General features: G+C 36.9%; 1 protein-coding gene across 1 annotated transcript in view; it reads right to left on the bottom strand.

The window, feature by feature from the left end:
- Window positions 1-4,230: 4,230 nt before the first annotated feature.
- LOC149751105 (uncharacterized) overlaps window positions 4,231-21,890 on the bottom strand; it is a 32,657-nt gene continuing 14,997 nt past the window's right edge. Inside the window, exon 3 of the mRNA XM_089927933.1 lies at window positions 4,231-4,238. Within this exon, the coding sequence (XP_089784059.1) occupies window positions 4,231-4,238 (8 nt within the window). The remainder of the gene's footprint in view (window positions 4,239-21,890) is intronic.

The following is a 21,890-nucleotide window of genomic DNA, read 5'->3' on the forward strand; positions in this document are numbered from 1 at the left end:
GATCCCTACAAGACAGAGGTCATAGATAACTCGTCAAATTCCGTCGTCTGTCATATGTCAAGATTTATTCGACTTTAGTTCGAGAGTGAAAAACTCCTTTCCGACTTTACATACTGCCCCGGCCGAGGTCTTTCGAGCTCAGTCTCATAAATCACATAGGACCACTCCTTATCTACCAAGGTCGAAAGATTTTATGTAGGTGCACACTCTACTCCTACAGTAAACCTACTACAACCAATCTACACCATAAGGATCCATACGGCTAGAGACCATATATATGTGCAGTCAAACTATGGTAATCTCCCTGTGACTAGCTGAAGCACTGCTGGTCAAAGGACCAGTCATACTACTGCAATATTAAGTAAGTTACTGACTAGTGGATAGACATCCAAGTGACTTCTTGCTTTGGTCACGCTCGGTACCCTTGTTCTCTAACAAGTACCTGTATTATCACTCCTATATCCCTACATTGTGGACTCGAGACTCGTCCATCCAAAAAGAAAATGATCTGTGCACTAATCTCATTGGATCAATCATCATCTCCATGATGATCCATCGATCAGAAGCATTTTGGAATTAATCACTAATAGCACATAGCTCAAATTCTTAACTATTGAGAATATGTATCATCATCTTATTAATTTCTTGGACGATTCATAGACACATACGCAATATGAATGAAAAGGATGCCCATTATTATTAAATAATAATAAAGTCAAGTACAATACTATGTCCCAAAATAAATTATATGTCAGCCAGATTGGCTTATAGGGCATACATCTAACACCAAGTTTGGAAGATAATCACTAATAGATATTTCACATTTAAATCCTTTTATTTCTTCTTAAATTTTGGAAATATTTAAATAGATATAGTTATTTATCAGAGGAGGGGCAAATCTACACAACATAGCTGAAATCTGGTCAAGTTGAGCCCTCAAAGATTTTATCTTTATCTGATGGCTCTACCTTAACTCCTCATATCTGTATTGTCAACCCTAAAGGATGAATTTTGATAATTACAAAACACTTGAGATCATGTTATGTACTAATGACATTGGCTTAATTATGAAGTTTTATAAATCAAGAAAAATCAGAAGAATTGAAGCACTGCAAAATCTTAAGTTCTTCGCAAATATCTCATTGGACATGTTCTAAAAAGAATTGATCTTAATCTAGTCCATGGAGATCAGAGAAAAAGTCTAAAATTTTCTGTTTGAAAGACTTGAGTCAACTTCTAAGCAAAAAGAACAAGTTTAAGTTGATTCTGATAAGTTTTATTCAAGGAACACAGTCAAAGAGTCGACCCCCGCAAAACATGAGTCGACCCTTGTGTATTAAGTAAACAGAAAGTTTTTATCGTCTGAGAAAAGCTTGAAGAGTCGACCCTTGTTTAAAATGAGTCGACCTTCGAAATTGAAGAGTCGACCCTTGCGTTTGAAGAGTCGACTCCTGCTCAATCTCAGCGCCGGCCGAAAAACTAAAGCATAAGCCGACCCTTATGTTTAAAGAAGTGACTCCTGATGAAGATGAGTCGACCATTGTGTTTAAAGAGGCGACTCCTGATGAAGATGAACCGACCCTTAAGAATTAAGAGTCGACCCTTTGTGAATGACACAGCAAAAGCTCTCTCCATGATTTGAAGTGCCGATCCAGAAAGAACATGAGTCGACCCTTGTATTGCTGGGACCACAACGGAAAGCTGTGAACAATTTTTGTCTTCTTCTGTAAGAGAAAAAGATTCTCATCAGAACGGAAAGAAAGAAATTCAAATTCCACCGAAGAATTTGTCTATAAATATGAGGGAACCTCAGAATGGAAACAACAAGAAAAGAAAAAAGATTTCATTGAAAAAAGAAGTTTCCACTGAGAAAAAGAGAAGAAAAGCTTAACAGTTCATCTTCCTCACCAGCACTGTAATGAGAAACTTTCTCTTGTGAGGAGATCAGTCGAAGTTTCTCACTGCATCGTGAAGAGCTACTGTTCAGACATTGGAACATCCTTCCACAGCAAACTACTTCATCGGCTTCAGCTTTTGCTTTCATTGATTTATTTTTTATATGCTCTGAAGCTTTAAGTTTTTAGTTATAGCATTCTTTTAGTTGGATTAATTGCTGCTGTAATAGTTTCATTGGTTTGAAACTTGTAAAGGCTCTTCCAAGCCTTGATTGGAAGTTACTGAATCAGGTGTATTCAGCAAGGGTGATAGTTTTAGTTGGTTCATCTGAAAACCAACTGGGTTGTTTGTGAGCCCGGAAAAACAAACGGTGTAAAGTTTTTGGTTGGTTTGTCTGAAAGCCAACTGGGTTGTTTGTGATCCCGGAAAATAAAAGATTTTCGGTTGGTTGCTCGGAAAAATCAATTGGATTTTTGATTGTGAGTCCGGAAAACAATCAGGCTATAATCGGCTGGGTTATAGTGAAAATCTCAAGCTAGGCTTGAGGAGTGGACGTAAGTGCTGGGAGTTCACCGAACCACTATAAACCTTGGTGTTTGTGATTGTGGTTCTTCTCTTCCTTTTCTCTGCATATTTCTTTACTGCATTCCTAACTTTTATTTACTATCATATTTGTGCAATCTCATTTCCGCTGCTGAATTTATAAGATATTAGTAACGCATACTCTCCATACGTTTTACGTTAATAATTTTTAAAGAGACCCAATTCACCCTCCCTCTTGGGCTGTACCTCTGGGCAACAAGTGGTATCAGAGCCTGGTATTCCAAAAATTTTTTGATCTAACAATCAAGAGTTAAAGATCATGGGAGCCACTATAGGATCCTCTGTTGTCGAAGGGCAATCTACCAATAGACCACCTCTTTTTAATGGCACAAATTTTACTTATTGGAAAGCTCGTATAAGAATTTTTTTTCAAGCACTTGACTATGACTTATGGACTGTTATTATTAATGGACCTCACACACCAACTAAAATTGTTGATGGCATCATCTTATTCAAACCCGAAATTGAATGGGATGACCATGATAAAAGAATGGTTCAGCTGAATGCAAAAGCCATGAATGTTCTTTACTGTTCTTTAGATGCAAATAAGTTTAATCGTATATCTATTTGCATGACTGCTAAAGAAATCTGGGATAGGCTGGAAGTTACACATGAAGGAACTAACCAGGTCAAAGAATCTAAAATCAGTATGCTAGTGCATAAGTATGAATTATTTAGAATGAAAAATAGTGAATCTATAACTAAAATGTTTACTAGATTCACCGATATTATAAACGGCCTGAAAAGCCTTGGTAGATCTTACTCTAACAGTAATCTTGTTCGGAAAATTCTTAGGTCTCTTCCTAGAAAATGACAAGCAATGGTCAGTGCCATTCAAGAAGCCAAAGATCTCAACTCACTCCCACTGGAAGAATTGCTGGGTTCCTTAATGACTCATGAGCTCTCAATGAAACAGAATCTTGAGGAGGATGAACCTAAGAAGCGCAGAACCGTCGCTCTTAAATCTACTCTGCATGAAGATGAAAGTGAGGATTCTAAACCTGATGACGGTGAGGAAATGGCCCTGATTACAAAAAAGTTCAGAAAATTATTTAGAAGAAATAGAGAAAACTTTAAGAAAAGGCCTGTGATCGAGGGCAAGCAAAGCAAAGAAAATAAGGAGCAATATGTTTGTTATGAATGCAAAAATCCTGGACACTTTCGAACAGAGTGTCCTCTATTAAAGAAGGCTCTGAAGAGGTTAAGGAAGAAAGCTATGATGGCTACTTGGAGTGACAGTGATGAATCCAGCTCTGGGAAAGAAGAACAACAACAGGAAGCTGCAAATCTGCGTCTAATGGGACACGAAAATGAGGTATATCTGAATACTGATTACGATTTCACTTTTGATGAGCTTCAAGATGTTTTTTCTGAGCTTATGATTGAATATAAAAAGCTTAGCTTAAAGAACAAGAAACTGAAGACTAAGAACCAATTATTAGAAAAAGAAAATACACTGCTTCTGGATAACAAGAAGAAACTGCATGAAGAAAATCAGAAGTTAGCTAATGAAGTTGCAAAACTGAAACCTATGGTTGATAAATTCACCCTAAGCTCTGAGAAATTGAATTTAATTCTAGAAAGTTAGAAAGCTGTTTATGATAAAGCTGATTTAGGATATAATCCTTGGAAGAAACAGAAATCATTGAAAAACATTTTTGTGAAACCCACTTATGTTAAACCAAAATCTGTACCATTCAAATTAGACAAACTGAAACAGAGATATGCCACTTACAATCCTATAAGTCAGAATCATATGAACAATGTTTCAATTAAAAAGATATGGATTCCAAAGGGAACCATCATTGCTAACATTCAAGGATCCAAGAAAGCTTGAGTACCAAAGATAAAGAATTGAATTTCTATTTTGCAGGTGTGTCTAGCATCCCAAGCATCAAACAGAAAATGGTACTTGGATAGTGGGTGCTCTAGACACATGACAGGGGATGAATCCCAATTCATGTCCCTCAAAAAGAAAGATGAAGGAATGGTTACCTTTGATGATAATGGAAAAAGCAAAATCATTGGTATTGGTAACATTCGGATTTCACCAACTACTTTTATTGAAAATGTTTTATTGGTAGATGGATTGAAAAATAATTTGCTAAGCATTAGTCAATTCTGTGATAAAGGATATATTGTAACTTTTGAATCATCATTATGCTTAGTTTCTAGTAGTAATGACAATGGTATAATATTTACTGGACATAGACATGGAAATGTATATTTAGTTGATTTAGATCAAATATTCATGAAAAACATGGACTGTCTAGTAGCAATGAAGACCAAAAACAGTGAAGCCAGCTGGTTATGGCATTGAAAATTAGCTCATGCAAGCATAGACTTAATTTCAAAACTTATTCGAAAAGAACTTCTTGCCTAAATTGTCATTTGAAAAAGATAAAATCTGCTCTGCATGCCAACTAGGAAAATAGATCAGAACCTCTTTCAAATCCAAAAATACTGTCTCCACAAACAGACCTCTAGAACTCCTGCATATGGATTTATTTGGACCAACTAGAACTGCAAGTCTAGGTGGAAAGCATTATGGTTTTGTTATTGTGGATGATTTTTCTAGGTATACATGGGTTTTATTCTTGCCACACAAAAGTGAAGCATTTTTAGCTTTCAGTAAACTGTATAAAAAGATTTCAAATGAATATGGATTAAAAACTATCAAGATTAGAAGTAATCATGGAACAGAATTGAAAAGTACGATTTTGAAAATTTCTGCACAGAAAATGGTATTGATCATAATTTTTCTGCACCAAGAATACCACAACAAAATGGTGTTGTAGAGAAAAAGAATAGAACTCTTACTAAAATGGCTAGAACAATGTTATGTAAGAGTGACTTACCTAAGTATTTTTGGGCTGAAGCTATAAATACAGCTTGTCATGTTCTTAATAGAGTTACTATTAGGTCAATACTAAAGAAAACTCCATATGAACTTTTAAAAAATAAGAAACCAATTTTTTCATACTTTCATGTTTTTGGTTGCATCTGTTTTGTTCTAAATAATGGTAAGGACAATTTGGAAAATTTTGATTCAAAATCAAATGAAGCTATTTTTCTTGGATATTTTTCATCAAGCAAAGTATATAGAATATTTAATAAGAGAACTCTAGTCGTAGAAGAGTCAATACATGTTATCTTTGATGAATCTAATGATCCTTCTTCAAGGAAGGATGTAGATCTCAATGATGATGCAGAAGAACTAAATGAGCAAGTCAAAGATTTAACCCTAAAGGATGTCTCTGCATATGAAAAATCAGAGCATGATGAAAATCAAGAAGAAGAAGATCAAATAATCAAAGGTAAAATTACTCTACCAAAAGAATGGAGGTATGCACATAGTCATCCTAGAGAACTAATAATTGGTGATCCTTCACAAGGAATTAAGACTAGATCCTCTATTAGAGATGTTTGTAATCATCTTGCATTTGTTTCTAACCAAAATCTTTTGAAGAAGCTGAAAAAGATAGTAATTGGTTAATGGCAATGCAAGAAGAACTGAATCAATTTGAAAAAAACAATATTTGGAATTTAGTTAGAAGGACTGAAAATATTTCGGTAATTGGAACAAAATGGATGTTCAGAAATAAATTAAATGAGGATGAAATTGTAATTAGAAATAAAGCTAGACTAGTTGCAAAAGGATATAATCAAGAAGAAAAAATTGATTTTGATGAAACTTTTGCACCTGTAGCTAGACTTGAAGCCATTAGGCTATTACTTGCATTTGCATGCTACATGGATTTTAAATTATTTCAGATGGATGTCAAAAGTGCATTTTTAAATGGTTTTCATAACAGAAGAAGTTTATGTAGAACAACCATCTGGATTTGAAAATGATAAACTTCCAGATCATGTCTTTAATTTGAACAAAGCACTTTATGGCTTGAAGCAAGTTTCTAGAGCTTGGTATGATAGACTAAGCAACTTTTTGATAAAGAGTAATTTTTCAAGAGGAAATGTTGATAAAACTCTATTTATTAAAAAGAAAAATGCTAATATTCTGATTTTTCAAATATATGTTGATGATATTATATTTGGTGCTACTAATGAAAGTTTATGTGAAGAATTTGCTAAGCTCATGCAAAGTGAGTTCGAGATGAGTTTGATGGGTGAACTCAACTTCTTCCTTGGACTCCAAATTAAGCAAACAAGAGATGGAATCTTCATCTGCCAAAGCAAGTACACAAAAAAAATCTTAAAGAAGTTTGGTATGGAAAACTCAAAATCAATAAGTACTCCTATGAGCTAAAAATCAATAGGTACTCCTATAACAACACTAGTGCCATAAATTTGACTAAAAATCCCATACAACACTCAAGATCTAAACATATAGAAATCAGACATCATTTCATAAGAGATCATGTTCAAAATAGGGATATAAAAATGGAATTTATAAATACTAATAAACAAATTGCAGATATATTCACTAAACCTCTTAATGAAGAATTATTTATAAATTTAGAGGTGAATTATGCATTTGTGATCCATTCTGATGACTGATTATGACTGATAATTTGCATATTTTGATTGACTATCATTGGTTGAATTTTAGTTTATTTGATCCATGGTTTGGAATTAAGCTTTAAATGTTATTCAAAAAGATTTTGTCTTTTGAATAGTCTGAGGAGACGACTCATGTTAATGAGGAGTCGACTAATGTAGTAAGGGACGACTCTTAAGTTAAAAGAGTCGACTCCTAAGTCACAAGAGAAGACTCTTAAGTTAAAAGAGTCGACTCTTAGTTCATCGGAGATGACTCATGAGTTAGATGAGTCGACTAAAGAGGAAACTATTCTAAACGGATTCTAAAAGGCTTTCTCTCTCTCTCACTGAAACGTTGAATCTGAAACGTTTCGTACCCCTTAGAGCGCCTTCTTGTCTTCAAACTCTTCTACAAACCCAAAACCTCCAAAAATCCTAGAAAATCTTTCTGAGGTTATGATTGATCTTCCAATGGTGAGAAACAAGCAAGTAATATCTGGGCCAAAGAGGAAGAATACTACTCCACACACAGAGAGGAGAACTAAGGCTAGGGCAGAGAATCCACAGAGGGAGGTAACACCACCGCCTCAACCTGTTACGACTCCTCTGTCACCTCCGTCCTCAGTATCCAGACAAGGACCTCTCTCCATAAGAAATGTATCAACAGGAAGGAGAGTGGATTTCGAATTTCTGGAGAAAGAAAATTTTTCTTAAGGCAAAATCTCAAGGATATGGGTTGGGAATACCTCTACTCTCTGAATGTGCCAACCTACCCAGACCTGATATGAGAATTCTACAACAATGCCAGATATGGACAAGGATAAATCTCGTCCATGGTAAAAGATGTCCCTATTTTAATTACTGAAGAAATTCTTAGAGATATCCTTCGGATTCCAAATGATGGAGAAAATAGAGATCATCTAGAAAATAGGAATGAAGGAATTAGTACCATTTTGAATAGAAAAGTCACAGGAGATTGGACTGAGATCAGTGCCAATCAACTAAATGCAGAGATGCGTTTGTTGCATCACATGATCAACAAGATGTTCTTCCCGAAGACAGAAAAATTTGATCATGTTTCAGAAAGGGATATACTGGTAATGCATCATATCATACAAAGACTCCCACTGAACCTACCATGTCTGATGATTAGATATATGGAAGCTCAATGACAGAAAAAATGAGCTTCACTTCCTTATGGTATGGTCTTAACTCAAGTCCTTTATAACTTCAATATAAATCTAGAAGGGGAAACCAAGAAAGAATTACTGTCTTCTGATGTCTACAATGACAAATCATTGAAAAGAAAGGGATTTGTCAAATCTGAGGCCAAATGGACTCATAAAGAAAAAGGATCTCAAGATGAAAGTGGTCAAGACACTACTACACCACTAAAAGGCAAAAGAATTCCTACACAAGTACCTCCAACAGAGCCTCAGGTCAGTCAGCCTCCTCCAATACAAAGGCCATCAGATCCTCCACTCAGACTTGAGAAATGGCAGTTAAAGTTCATTGGAGATAACATCATAAATGCAATGTTCAACTCTAGAGTCTGCTGGAATCAGGTTATTGATCTCATTGATTTAGTAAAAGAAGTTAAATCTGAACTGCAAGGATTAAGGCAAGTAGCAGCTGACCAGCCGAGAAAAATTACTGAGATTGAAAAATAGCTGCAAGAACAAGAAAATACTGCTCAAGGCTCTATTTAAGAATTGGGAGAAGAACAAAGTCAGCTCACTAGCTCCATCACTGCACTAAACAGTAAAATTGACAAGCTGATGGAAGAGCCAAAGGAAGATCAGCCTGGACCTTCATCTTCAAAACCTTCAACCTAGACTGACCTTAGACTAAACCTAACCTAAGCTTAGACTGAAACCCATATTTTCAAAATATAATCTTGTACTAAGCTGAGTTTCATGATTATTTGGCACACTTGTAAGCTGACAGATACCAAATGATACCAACTGTAATTCTCTGATTTATCAAAGGTACTTTATGCAATGAATGATTACCTTTCTTGAAATATATGTCTTCATTGGTTTATATACTGCTCTGATACATATTGCATTTGATACAAATCAAAATCTGTAATGGAATCAAAATTCTTAATGTTGGTATCAGATATTATTTTCAACTTCCTTCCTTTTGTTGATGACAAAAAGGGGGAGAAATATGAAAAAAATTCTAATATGAGAAATGAGAAATATGAAAAGAATTCTAATCTGAGAAATGAGAAATATATGAAAAAGAATACAAATTTCTGCACTAAAGCTAATATATAGGGGGAGATTTAAATTATGATAAAGAACAATAACTCTGTGGTGCAAAAATAAAATTGTTCTCCCAAGTGCAGGAGAATCGCACAAGTAGTAAATTCTCGGGAGTCCGAGGTCGAATCCTCAGGGAACGATCTATAGATTAGCGTAATTTTTAGATGTAATTTTTAGTTGAATAAATATGTGGATTAAGATGATGTTTTGCAAATAGAAAATAAATCAGTAAACAGAGAATTGAAATTTGGATAGATTAAGATGGTGTAGGGATCTGGAATCCCCTTTGACGATATTGCATCCAAGAAATAAACTCTATGGTTCTTGATTAAAAATGAATGGTAGGATAGATCTAATCATGGTATATGTTTCATAAACATATGAACTCAATTTCTAAGCATTCGTCGTGCTTTCTACGTCTACGACGAATCAAATACTAAAGTAATCCATATATCAATAATCATAATCCATTAAAGAGCTATCTACGAAATAACTATGCATGGATCAAAAACATATCAGTAAATATAATTCATTCAAGGCAAAAGTTTAGAGTTTACTTCAAAGAGCAATACATCAAAAGTTCCTCCATCGCCCTCCCTAAGAAATCAGCTACTCATTTTAAAAATGAGTCCCCCTTTCATTCTCCCCTTTTCCTTTCTTTGAATTCTTTTTGGAAACAGGGGAGGCCCTGTTTCCCTTTCTTTTTTTTTTTCTTTTGACAGAGGGTCTCCTCTGTTTTTTTTTTGAATGGGGACTCTCTTTTCGAATGATCCCGGGAGAGGAGGAGGGCATGATGCTGGGAATGATCTCAGGCGAAGATGGAGCTCGAAGCGGGTGCCGATCCGGAAGGAGCTGGGTTACCGGCTCGTTGATTGCAGTCGGCTGGGATCGCGGTGAAGGCTGAATCACAGGGATTGGAGCTGGGAATTGATGGGAGGGATGCGAACGGCCGGATCTCGGAGAAGACGGAGGAGCTGCTCACTGGTGTGCTCGTTGGATGTGGCTGGAACGGGATGATGCGGAAGAGCTGGATCTCGGCTACTGGGAAGAGGGCTGGCCGCGGGATCGACGGGGAGACACCGGAGGCGTCACGGGCGGAAGAGGAGGCGGAGGATCTGGATCTGGCTGCACCGCGTGGGACTCGTGGCTGGAACGGGCAGGGGGGCGCTCTGTGAGGCGGGATCACGGGAAGGATAGATAACGGGAGGAAGAAGATAAACAGTGAAACAGTTTTAATAATAATTTTTATTATTATTATTATATTATTTCTCACTGTTCATATGAACATTGTTTTTACGGGACACTGTTCATATGAACAGTGAATAAGTGATTCTCCCCGAAATTATTTTTATTTATTTTATTATATTCATTATTTTTTTTTGTTTTAAATTTATAAATTTTATATGAAGGCAGGTAAGGAATTGGTTGGGAATTGACTTTGGGTTGGAGGTGGGTCACGATGGTTGACTTGTCCTTAAGCCCATTGTCATTTAAATTTAATTCTTGCTAAGCTGCTTCAGATCGAACTCGACCAGACAGGACTAAAAATAGGACCGTGACCTAATAAAAAGGGTTAGTCAAACCTCTGCCCCATACAAAATTAATTATAACTTTCGATCGAATCAGGACCAAAACCCATTTAGGCCCTGTTTGGGAGAGCTTTTGGAGGGTCAGAAAGCACTTTCTGGCCCTCCAAAAGTACTTTTAGATAAAAAAACTGTGTTTGGTAAATTTTTCAAAAAGCTGTTTCAGCTTTTGCGGGAAGCTGAAAACAGCTTTTGGGAGGAAGCTCCAATTTGGAGCTTTTGGGAGGAAGCTGTTTCAGCTTTTTTGGAAAGCTGTATTTTTGACAAAACTGCCCATATTAAAATAACATAATTACATAGTTTGTCCCTTTATAAACCTAAAAATCTGCTGGAGCCAAGAACCCTAGCCGTCAGACTCCCTTTCGTAAGAAAATGTATTTTTCTTTTCAATTTTTGTATGCATCTCTTCAACCACATTTTAGAAAAAAAAAATTTTAATCCTTTTCCATACCTTCCAGAATCAATCTATTGTTTTTTTTTTATCATCAACCTCGCGGCCCACGCTGAGGTCCTCCTCGAGCGTGGACCACGAAGAAGAGCCCCTGGACCGCGGAAAATTATTTTATGAAAAATTATGAAAAATTATTATGGGAAATTATTTTATACTAATAATTATAATATTTTATACCTTTATTTTTGTGTGATACTATAAATATAATATCATATTATATTATATCATAATACATTAATATGCTATGTTAAATAATTTAATATTATGTTATATTATAAAAATTAATTTATACTAATAATTATAATATTTTATACCTTTATTTTTGTATTATACTATAAATATAATATCATATTATATTATATCATAATACATTAATATGTTATGTTAAATAATTTAATATTATGTTATATTATGGAAAATTAATTTATACTAATAATTATAATATTTTATAACTTTATTATTGTATTATACTATAAATATTATATTATATTACATTACATTATAATACATTAATATGCTATTTTAAATAATTTAATATTATGTTATATTATGGCAAATTAATTTATAATAATAATTATAATTTTTTATACCTTTATTATTGTATTATACTCTAAATATTGTATTATATTACATTACATTATAATACATTAATATGTTATTTTAAATAATTTTATATTATGTTATATTATGAGAAATTAATTTATACTAACAATTATAATATTTTATACTTTTATTATTGTATTATACTATAAATATAATATATATTACATTATATCATAATATATTAATATGTTATGTTAAATAATTTAATATTATGTTAAATTACCAAATATTAATTTACTCTAATAATTATATTACTATTATGCTATATTAACATAATATTATTTTATATTACAATAATATTATACTATATCGTATATTTATGTATTAATTTATGTTATGTTTTATTATGTTCTGTTGTATAATACTATGCAATGTCCTTTATGGTAATTTTGTCATACAAAAGTACTTTCTCAGTTTGTTTACCAAACACAAAACAAAGTATCACAGCACTTTACGAATGTAGTTACCAAACAGCAAACAGCTTTTTATAACAGCTCTACTTCAGACAGCTCTACTTCCAACAGCTCTACTTCTAACAGCTCTACTGCCAACAGCTCCCCCAAACAGGGCCTTAATTATAACCTTAGCTTGACTACAATTCTATCAGGTTATCAAACCGGGTCAACACACTCTCCTACTTATATGTTTTCCTGTAATTTTCATGAAAGATTGCAAACAAGAGAGAGACAAGTTCAGAGTCTGATTTAAAAAAAAAATTATTTGCTTTTTACCATATTTTAAATTTTTTTCAATGATCATTCAATTTAATGGTAAAATACGTATTTATCAGTTTAAGAACATTGATAAGTGCTATGGAAAGATAACTAAATTATAGATTATTAAGCACTTATCAGGTCTCCTCTATTATTTTTTTTGAATGGGGACTCTCTTTTCGAATGAGGGATGACAGCCCCCCTGTTTTCGAATGGGAGCCACCTAATAACCAGCTCCCTTCCCCCCCTTTCTCGCACGCGATGAAGACCAGCTGAGATGAATCCCTGATCCCCCGGGATGCTCCCTCCGGAAGGATCGGACGCGTGGAGAGCGGACGCTTGCGGGATCTGGGAGAAGCTGAAGATCATGGGGTACAGACATGGAAGCTTCACGGGTGGATCACGATCATGGAGCTGGGATCTCGGCTGAACAAATGGACTCGGAAGCCTGGATGCATGGGACGCGTGGAAGAAGCTTCATGGCAAATCGCTGAGAAGAGGTGGACACAGATCCTGGGATGGCTGACGGGGACTGGATCGCGGGTTGATGAGTTGCATGCGGACGCTGGGACGCGTGGCTTTGGACTCGTGGAAGAAGCGCAACGGATGAATGGAAGCTTGGGAGGAATGCATCGCACGGACACGGGATGGGAGCTGGAGCTGGGACGCGTGAAGGATGCTTCACGGGTGATGAACCTGGATGGCTGAGCTTGATCGTTGGATGTGGCTGCACCTAGTCGGCTAATGCTCCTTCTAGTGTGCAACTAGGACTGACCCCATGTGGTTGACTAGTCACCTACTATGATGCATCTTTTTGAACCCAATGTGCATTTTAACTTTGATTTCCGATCACCTGCACCCTACAAAAATATAATATTAATACAGCACTTCTATCATTATGTGTTAGCAATAATACTAATTTAAGTGATGTGTAGATCGCACTTTTGTGCTCTCATCACACCCCCCAACTAGCTTATTGCTAGTCTCTAGCAATTAACAAGCAATTGATAAAATGAGAGTACAAAAAGTGTTGGTTGGTCCTTTGATGTTTTATTAAAACTAATTGCATAAAATTAAGATAAGTACTCACTTTCGTAGGAATCACGATTGCACTTAGCACGTGCAACAAGCCGTTAAACCCCTAGGTTACCCTAGTGGACGAGTGTTGTCTCGTGAGGGTTTTCAGGGATGTTACCCACAAACATCATGAATTATATGACATGAGATTCTAATAAAAATAAACCCTAAGCTAATACACATGTAATTAATTGACAAATATTTTCAAGTATGGCAACTGTCAAAGCAAGGAATATAAAAGTGTAGTGTGCATCAAATCATATGACTTTCTCAGAGTACTAATACCTCCACCACAACAGAGCACCGCCTGAGTTTTAGGTGCACTACTCAAGTCCACAAGTGTTTTCTACAATTTATTAGAATCTGATCCATCAAATTTTTAGAATATCACATGTTGTCTAAATTTGTCAAGAATGTTCGCATATAAAGAAAGAGCTATCAATCCCAACTAAACAACCCGGGTACACAGAGGTCCAACACAATGGAGTCAAACCAGTCATTACCACATGTCACTAGGTTCAGCCTAACCAACTCATTCATGCTTATTTTTATTTCATTTCATATATTTTTTTTTTCAATACACATGACAACTACAGCTATCCAACCCCATTAGGCTCTAGTAAGGTCCATGTAGCGAGCTTTCAGTCAATGACCCCCGATCCAGTTGGCTCAAGACATTAGGTGAAACACCCCTCGGACTTAATTACTCGAACCAGACTACGCCACGAGGCCAGACTTGTCATCATAAGTATATTTATTTATTTATTTATTTATTTATTTTTTTGAATAATAATTATGCAAGAAAAGAAATGGTAGACTGAACCATATAAATATTTTTATTATATATGTGACTGCATCGTGACTATAGGTCAACCAAAGTCGGATCATAAAGCACCTAAGTAATCTAGTCGGGATATTCAACCTCTATCTTTATGTGAAAACCAAATTCTGAACCTTATGGTACGAACAAGGATACTCATACTTCTTTTATGGATAAGGCTAACAAAAATGTAGTTAACAAATATGAACTCCTGAGGCCTTCCTATTGTCATTAAGTACACGTGTGGGGATCTAATAATAGGTCTCTGATCAGTCATAGTATGCATGTGTTCCTTGCCTTAATAGTTGCACACACTCAATATGAAAATATATGTGCATTTGCTCAGAAAAGAAGGTAATAGAATAAATCAAATGCAAAAACAAGTTTTTTTTTTTTTGATCAAAATATTTTCCTCCCCCCAACTTAAACATTGCATTGTCCTCAATGTAAAAAAATGCGAGAAAATTATATATTAGAGACAATAGAAAAAATAATAGAGAGAAGAAGAATACCTTGAGCTGTTGATTTCCAGAAAAGAAGACCTACAAAATAAGAAGAAAACTAGAAATAAAAGAAAAAATTTAATTCTAACTAATATACACATACCTTGGCCGTCATGCTCAGTCATAAGAAGGCTCCTCCAAGGGAAAGGAGTCCTCTTCATCTGCAAAATTCTCAAGAAAAGGTTTTAATCTTTGTCCATTTACCTTAAAAATTATGCCATCCTGTGGATTTTCAATTTCAACTGCCCCGTGTGGAAAAATAGTTTTTACAATGAAAGGACATGTCCATCTTGATCGTAACTTTCCAGGAAACAGATGTAAGCGGGAGTCATAACAAAGAACTTTTTGTGCAGGTTCAAAAGATTTTCTTAGAATTAATTTATCATGCCTAATTTTCATTCGTTCTTTACAAAGTCTAGCATTGTCATACGCATCCCGTCGAATTTCATTCAACTCACTTAGTTGTATTTTTCTGGCTAAACCAGCATCTGACAGTTCAAAGTTTAATTTTCTAATGGCCCAATACGATTTATGCTCTATTTCAATAGGTAGATGACATGCTTTTCCATAGACTAGCCGATACGGGGACATACCAAGAATAGTTTTATAAGCAGTACGGTAAGCCCACAATGCGTCAGAAAGTTTTAAAGACCAGTCTTTGCATGATGGATTCACCGTTTTCTCTAAAATTCGTTTAATCTCCCGATTGGCTAACTCTACTTGGCCACTAGTCTGCGGGTGATAAGGAGTTGCAATTCTATGGGTGATACCGTACTTTCGTAATAGAATCTCAAAAGGTTTATTACAGAAATGTTTTTCCCCATCACTAATTATAACCTTGGGCATCCCAAACCTAGAAAATATGTTTTCTTTAAGAAATTTTAAAACTGGTTTGTGGTCATTTGTTCGACAAGATACAGCTTCCACCCATTTGGACACATACTCAACACCAACCAAAATGTACTCATATCCAAAAGACGGTGGGAATGGGCCCATGAAATCAATGCCCCATATGTCAAAAATTTCAATAGCAGTAATGGGTTGAAGAGGCATCATTTGCCTACGAGTTAGACTTCCAACACGTTGACATGGGTCACATGTCCTACAGAACTCGTGGGCATCTTTAAATAGTGTAGGCCAATAAAAACCACATTGTAACACTTTAGCTGCCGTTTTCTTAGATGCAAAGTGTCCTCCGCAAGCATTGGCATGACAGAAAGAGAGTACACTTTGTATCTCATGATCCGGAATGCATCTTCTAAAGATTTGATCATTGCAATACTTGAACAAATAAGGGGCATCATAATAATAACTCCTTACTTCACGCAAGAAATTATTCTTATCATTCGATCCCCAATGCCCCGGCGTCCGGTTCGTGACAAGAAAGTTTATAATATCAGCATACCATGGCATAGTAGAAAGTGTAAACAATTGCTCTTCAGGGAACGAGTCCTTGATGGGCAACTGTGGCACCAAATCATGAACAACTAGCCTGATAAATGGTCAGCAACCACATTCTCTACTCCCTTTTTATCTTTGATAGTGATGTCAAATTCCTGGAGTAGAAGTATCCATCGTATTAAGCGTGGTTTGGCATCTTTCTTATCCAATAAATATTTTAGCGCTGCATGATCTGTAAAGATAACAATAGGAGCACCAAGGATATAAGAGCGAAATTTGTCTAATGCAAATACTACTGCAAGCAATTCCTTCTCGGTGGTGGTGTAATTCATTTGAGCATCATTTAAGGTTTTGCTTGCATAGTAGATGACATATGGCTTATTATCCTTGCATTGTCCTAGGACAGCTCCTATCGCATAGTCACTAGCATCGCACATGATCTCAAAAGGTAATGACCAATCAGGTGGTCGCACGATGGGTGCAGTGCTAAGCATAGCCTTCAATTTTTTGAATGCCTCTTGACATGTTTCAGTCCAATTGAACGGTGTATCAAGGGATAGGAGGTTACATAATGGTCGGGCTATGACACTAAAGTCCTTGATGAACCTCCTATAAAATCCTGCGTGACCCAAAAATGATCTAACATCTCTAACCGTCTTGGGTGCAGGTAGCTTGGCGATTAAGTCAATCTTAGCTCTATCAACTTTCATGCCCTTCGATGAAACAATATGTCCTAGGACAATTCCCTTTGGCACCATGAAGTGGCATTTCTCCCAATTTAGTATCAGATTCTTTTCCATGCATCGAGCTAAGACTGCTTGTAAATGTAATAAACAATCATCAAAAGAATCGCCAAAAATAGAGAAATCATCCATAAACACTTCTAAAAATTTTTCGTTCATTTCTTCAAAAATGCTGAGCATACACCTTTGGAATGTCGCAGGTGCATTACACAACCCGAATGGCATCCGACGGAAAGCGAATGTGCCAAAAGGACAAGTGAAGGTAGTCTTCTCTTGATCCTCAGGTAAAATTTCGATTTGGTAGTACCCGGAATAGCCATCGAGAAAATAATAGAATTTGTGTCCTGCAACTCTTTCCAAAACTTGATCTAGAAAGGGTAGGGGAAAGTGATCTTTCCTAGTGACCAAATTCAATTTTCGGTAGTCAACACACATGCGCCAACTCGTCGGAACACGAGTTGGAACTAGTTCACCTTGATCATTTTTTACTACTGTCAGACCTGCTTTCTTGGGCACGACTTGAGTAGGACTCACCCACTTGCTATCGGAAATTGGGTAGATAATACCCACGTCAAGCAACTTGAGGACTTCTGCTTTAACCACATCTCTCATCGTAGGATTCAACCTGCGTTGCATTTGCCTTGTGGTTTTGGCATTGTCCTCCAAATATATCCGGTGCGTGCAAATTAAAGGGCTAATCTCCTTCAAGTCGGCAATAGACCATCCTAAAGCTCCCTTATGATTCTTTAGAACACCAAGTAATTTTCTTTCTTGGGCATGATCCAGATCAGATGAGATGATTATAGAAAATGTGTCATCGGATCCAAGAAAGGCATACTTGAGTTCCTTCGGTAAAGGTTTCAACTCGAGCTTAGGTGTTTGTTCATGGGATGGTACTATCTTTGCTTTTCGAGGTGGCAACTGTTCAAATTCCTCTATTCGCGGTCTCCACCCATTGACCATCATAACATCCGAATTATCTAAACTAGGTGGGACCACATCATTAGCAGTACCTTCAGAACACCAATCTATCAAACCATTGTCGGCCGATTCAGTAAATGTTTCTTTTAACAAATATTCTTCCGCAATGGTTTCAACCCATTCAACTTCTTTACTTTCTTCATGATCACTGGGTTGTTTACCTATACTAAAGACGTTCAGTTCCAAGGTCATATTGCCAAAAGAAAGCTTTATGACACCATTCCTACAATTGATCAATGCATTAGAAGTTGCAAGGAATGGACGTCCTAAAATGACCGAAATCTGAGATGGTGAATTGGAAGCCGGATGTGTGTCCAGTACGATAAAATCAACAGGAAAATAGAACTTGTCTACTTGGACCAACACATCTTCAATAATCCCTCTAGGGACCTTCACTGACCTGTCAGCTAATTGTAAGGTCACAGTTGTTGGCTTCAACTCACCCAAACCGAGTTGCTCATATACCGTATATGGCAACAAGTTCACACTCGCTCCTAAATCTAGCAATGCTCGCTCAATCCTAAAATTGCCAATGATGCACGAGATAGTTGGGCAACCTGGATCCTTATATTTAGGAAGAATGTTATGCTGTAAAATTGCACTCACATTTTCAGCCAGAAATGCCTTCTTCTTGACATTTAAACGACGCTTGACAGTGCACAAATCTTTTAAAAATTTTGCATATGAAGGCACTTGTTTGATTGCATCAAGAAGAGGTACATTGATTTTTACTTGCTTAAAAAGCTCAAGAATTTCAGAGTTTGGTTCAAGCTTTTGCAAGGGCTTTAATCTTTGTGGAAATGGTGCAGAAAAAGGACATTCAATTTTTTCAGTAGATGTTGGTGCTTCTGTTTCTTCATTATCCTTTTCTTTTGTCTTGGAAGAGTCAGAATCAGATATGACTTGTGTTTGTTCTGGGACTGGTCGGTCAATAATCTTTCCACTTCGCAAAGTTATTATACTCTTTGCTTGCTCTTTATGCGAAGTTGAAGATGATGCATTACTACCGCCATAGACTTGAGGATTAGGTTGTGGTTGAGCTGGTAGCTTACCTTTCTCTTGAGCACTTAAAACAGTGGTCAGCGTTGTCAGTTGATTTCTTAATTCATCATTGATTTTGGCTTGACCTTGCATGAAAGATTGCAAAGTTTCTTCGAGACTGGATTTTTGAGGGGGTGCGTGTGCATAATGAGGTTGCGGAGGTGGAGGAGTTGGGTTATATATGATGAGAGCACAAAAGTGCGATCTATACATCACTTAAATTAGTATTATTGCTAACAAATAATGATAAAATTGCCGCATTAATATTATATTTTTGTGAGGTGCAGGTGATTATAAATCAAAGCTAAGATGCGCATTGGGTCCAAACATCACCGCAGGTGATCAGGCAACCGCATGTTTCAACCCCAGTTGCACACTAGAAGGAGTCTAAGTTCAGCCATCCAGTTCACTGCAACAATTCCCAGCAGCCCGTGCATCTCAGCCCGATGGAGCCCACGTGCAGCCCATCCTCTTCTCCCGTGAGTGATCCAAAGCGTCCAAGGCCATGCTATCAGCTCTTTCAGCCGTCCGCATGTGAATCTCCCAGATCTCAGCTTCCTTCCGCCTCTCCCGCAAGCCAGAGCATACATCCCAGCCGTCACCACCGCATCATCTGCCGCATCCGCAGCTTCCACCGTTCCTGGAGTTCTCCCACGCATCTCAGCATCCCTTCACGTTGCAACCCCACGTTTCCTCCCGTTCACGATCATCACCAGCGTCCGTGCCCCATTCTCACGTGTTCCAGCTCCAGTGCATCCATCTCATCCGTCCGTGAAGTCTCCCAGCTTCCATAGAGCATCCGAGTTGCAGTTTCCCCCCACATCCGCGGATCAGATCGAGTGCCTTCCGCGTGTGGATTAGCTTCCGAGTTTTTCTCCCATTGATTTAGCAGCTGTCGGTTCCAATCCTCCTTCCGTTCGAGAGTATCCCCATCCGTTTGCTTCCGAGTTCATCCATACGCGCCTTCCAACCGTCCGTGAAGCATCTCCTAGCATTCTTGGCTTCCACGTTCACAGCACGTCCCAGCTCCATCCGACTTCATCGCAGCGTCCACGTCCGAGTTCCTCACGAGCGCACGCCACGTCCGCACCTCATCCCAGCAAAGATCCATCTTCCCATCCCGTGATTTCAGCATCAGCGATCATCCAGCCGTCTGCGAGGATCTTCAGCCGAGCCTGCCACGCCACGTCCGCCCCAAGGATCCGTGGCGATTCTCCCGCGTTCTCAGCCGACGGATCTTCACCGCGTGCGAGGAAGGAGGGCTAGAAGGAGCTTAATATACCTCTCGGCTGGGTGAGAAGGAGGCGGCTCTCTGGGGTTCAAAGAAAAAAAACAGAGAGGAGAGTCCCATTGAAGAAACAGGGGAGGCCCTGTTTCCGAAAAGAAAAAAAAGAAAAAAAAATAAGAAAAGTGGCTAATGTCTTTTATGGAGGGCTGATTTCTTAGGGAGGGAGATGGAGGAACCTTTGATGTATTACTCTTTGAAGTAAACTCTAAACTTTTGCTTTGAATGACTTATATTTATTGATATGTTCTTGATCCATGCATAGTTATTTCGTAGATAGCTTTTTAATGGATTATGATTATTGATATATGGATTGCTTTAGTATTTGATTCGTCGTAGACGTAGAAAGCACAATGAATGCTTAGAAATTGAGTTCATATGTTCATGAAATATATACCATGATTAGATCTATCCTACCATTCATTTTTAATCAAGAACCATAGAGTTTATTTCTTGGATGCAATATCGTCAAGGGGGATTCCAGATCCCTACCATCTTTATTTTATTAAACTTTGTTTATTGCTATATTGTTCTCCGATTTTAATTTCTGAAAATCAAAACATAATCTTAATCCACATATTTATTCAACTGAAAATTATGTCTAAAAATTACGCTAATAATCTATAGATCGTTCCCTGAGGATTCGACCTCGGACTCCCGAGATTTTACTACTTGTGCGATTCTCCTGCACTTGGGAGAACAATTTTATTTTTGCATCAAGTTTTTGGCGCCGTTGCCGGGGAACGGCTGATTTATTAGTATAATTTTTAGATTTAATTAGTACTTTAGTAGTTAGTCTTTTTGTTTCAAAAAAAAAAATCTTTATTGCTGTTTTTTTTTATTCCCTGCACAGTCTGCATCAAACTCTGATATCTGATTAATCCACCGTCTGATTGCACTCCAATTTCGTCGGCTGCTGTAGGACACATGTTTCTTTCATCTACCATTAAATTAATATACAACCTTGCTGCTGTCTGCTTTGAATTTTCTGTGTTTAATTTTTTTTGTTTAGAATCAGAATTTTATTATCATCATATCTCATTAACCCTTGTTGCTACTTAAAAATTGATAAGAACTTTAAGAAAAGATAAAGGGTAATCATTAAAAAAAAAAAAAAACAAAAAAAAAAACAAACAAATAAATAAACTCTGAAATTTTGTATGCTAGGTTGGAATAGGGACAACACTGAACGTCTGAGTCGACAACCTTTTGACAATTCCTTAGATCACATTATTGAAACTTTTTCGCAAAATCTCAGATCTAGTGAGATGGCTGATGATGATGTAGGAAGTCACCATAGTAATGAAGGTAGACCCCCAGTTATGACACTTCGACAATACTTACATCCCACTAGGACTAGTCAACCTTCATGCATGATTATTTCTGAAAATGTAGGACACTTTGAAATCAAACCAGG

This window comes from Phoenix dactylifera, chromosome 16 (assembly GCF_051530095.1).
Source record: "Phoenix dactylifera cultivar Ajwa chromosome 16, Ajwa_hap1_PhDact_Kaust_v1.1, whole genome shotgun sequence".
Taxonomy (NCBI): Eukaryota; Viridiplantae; Streptophyta; class Magnoliopsida; order Arecales; family Arecaceae; genus Phoenix; species Phoenix dactylifera.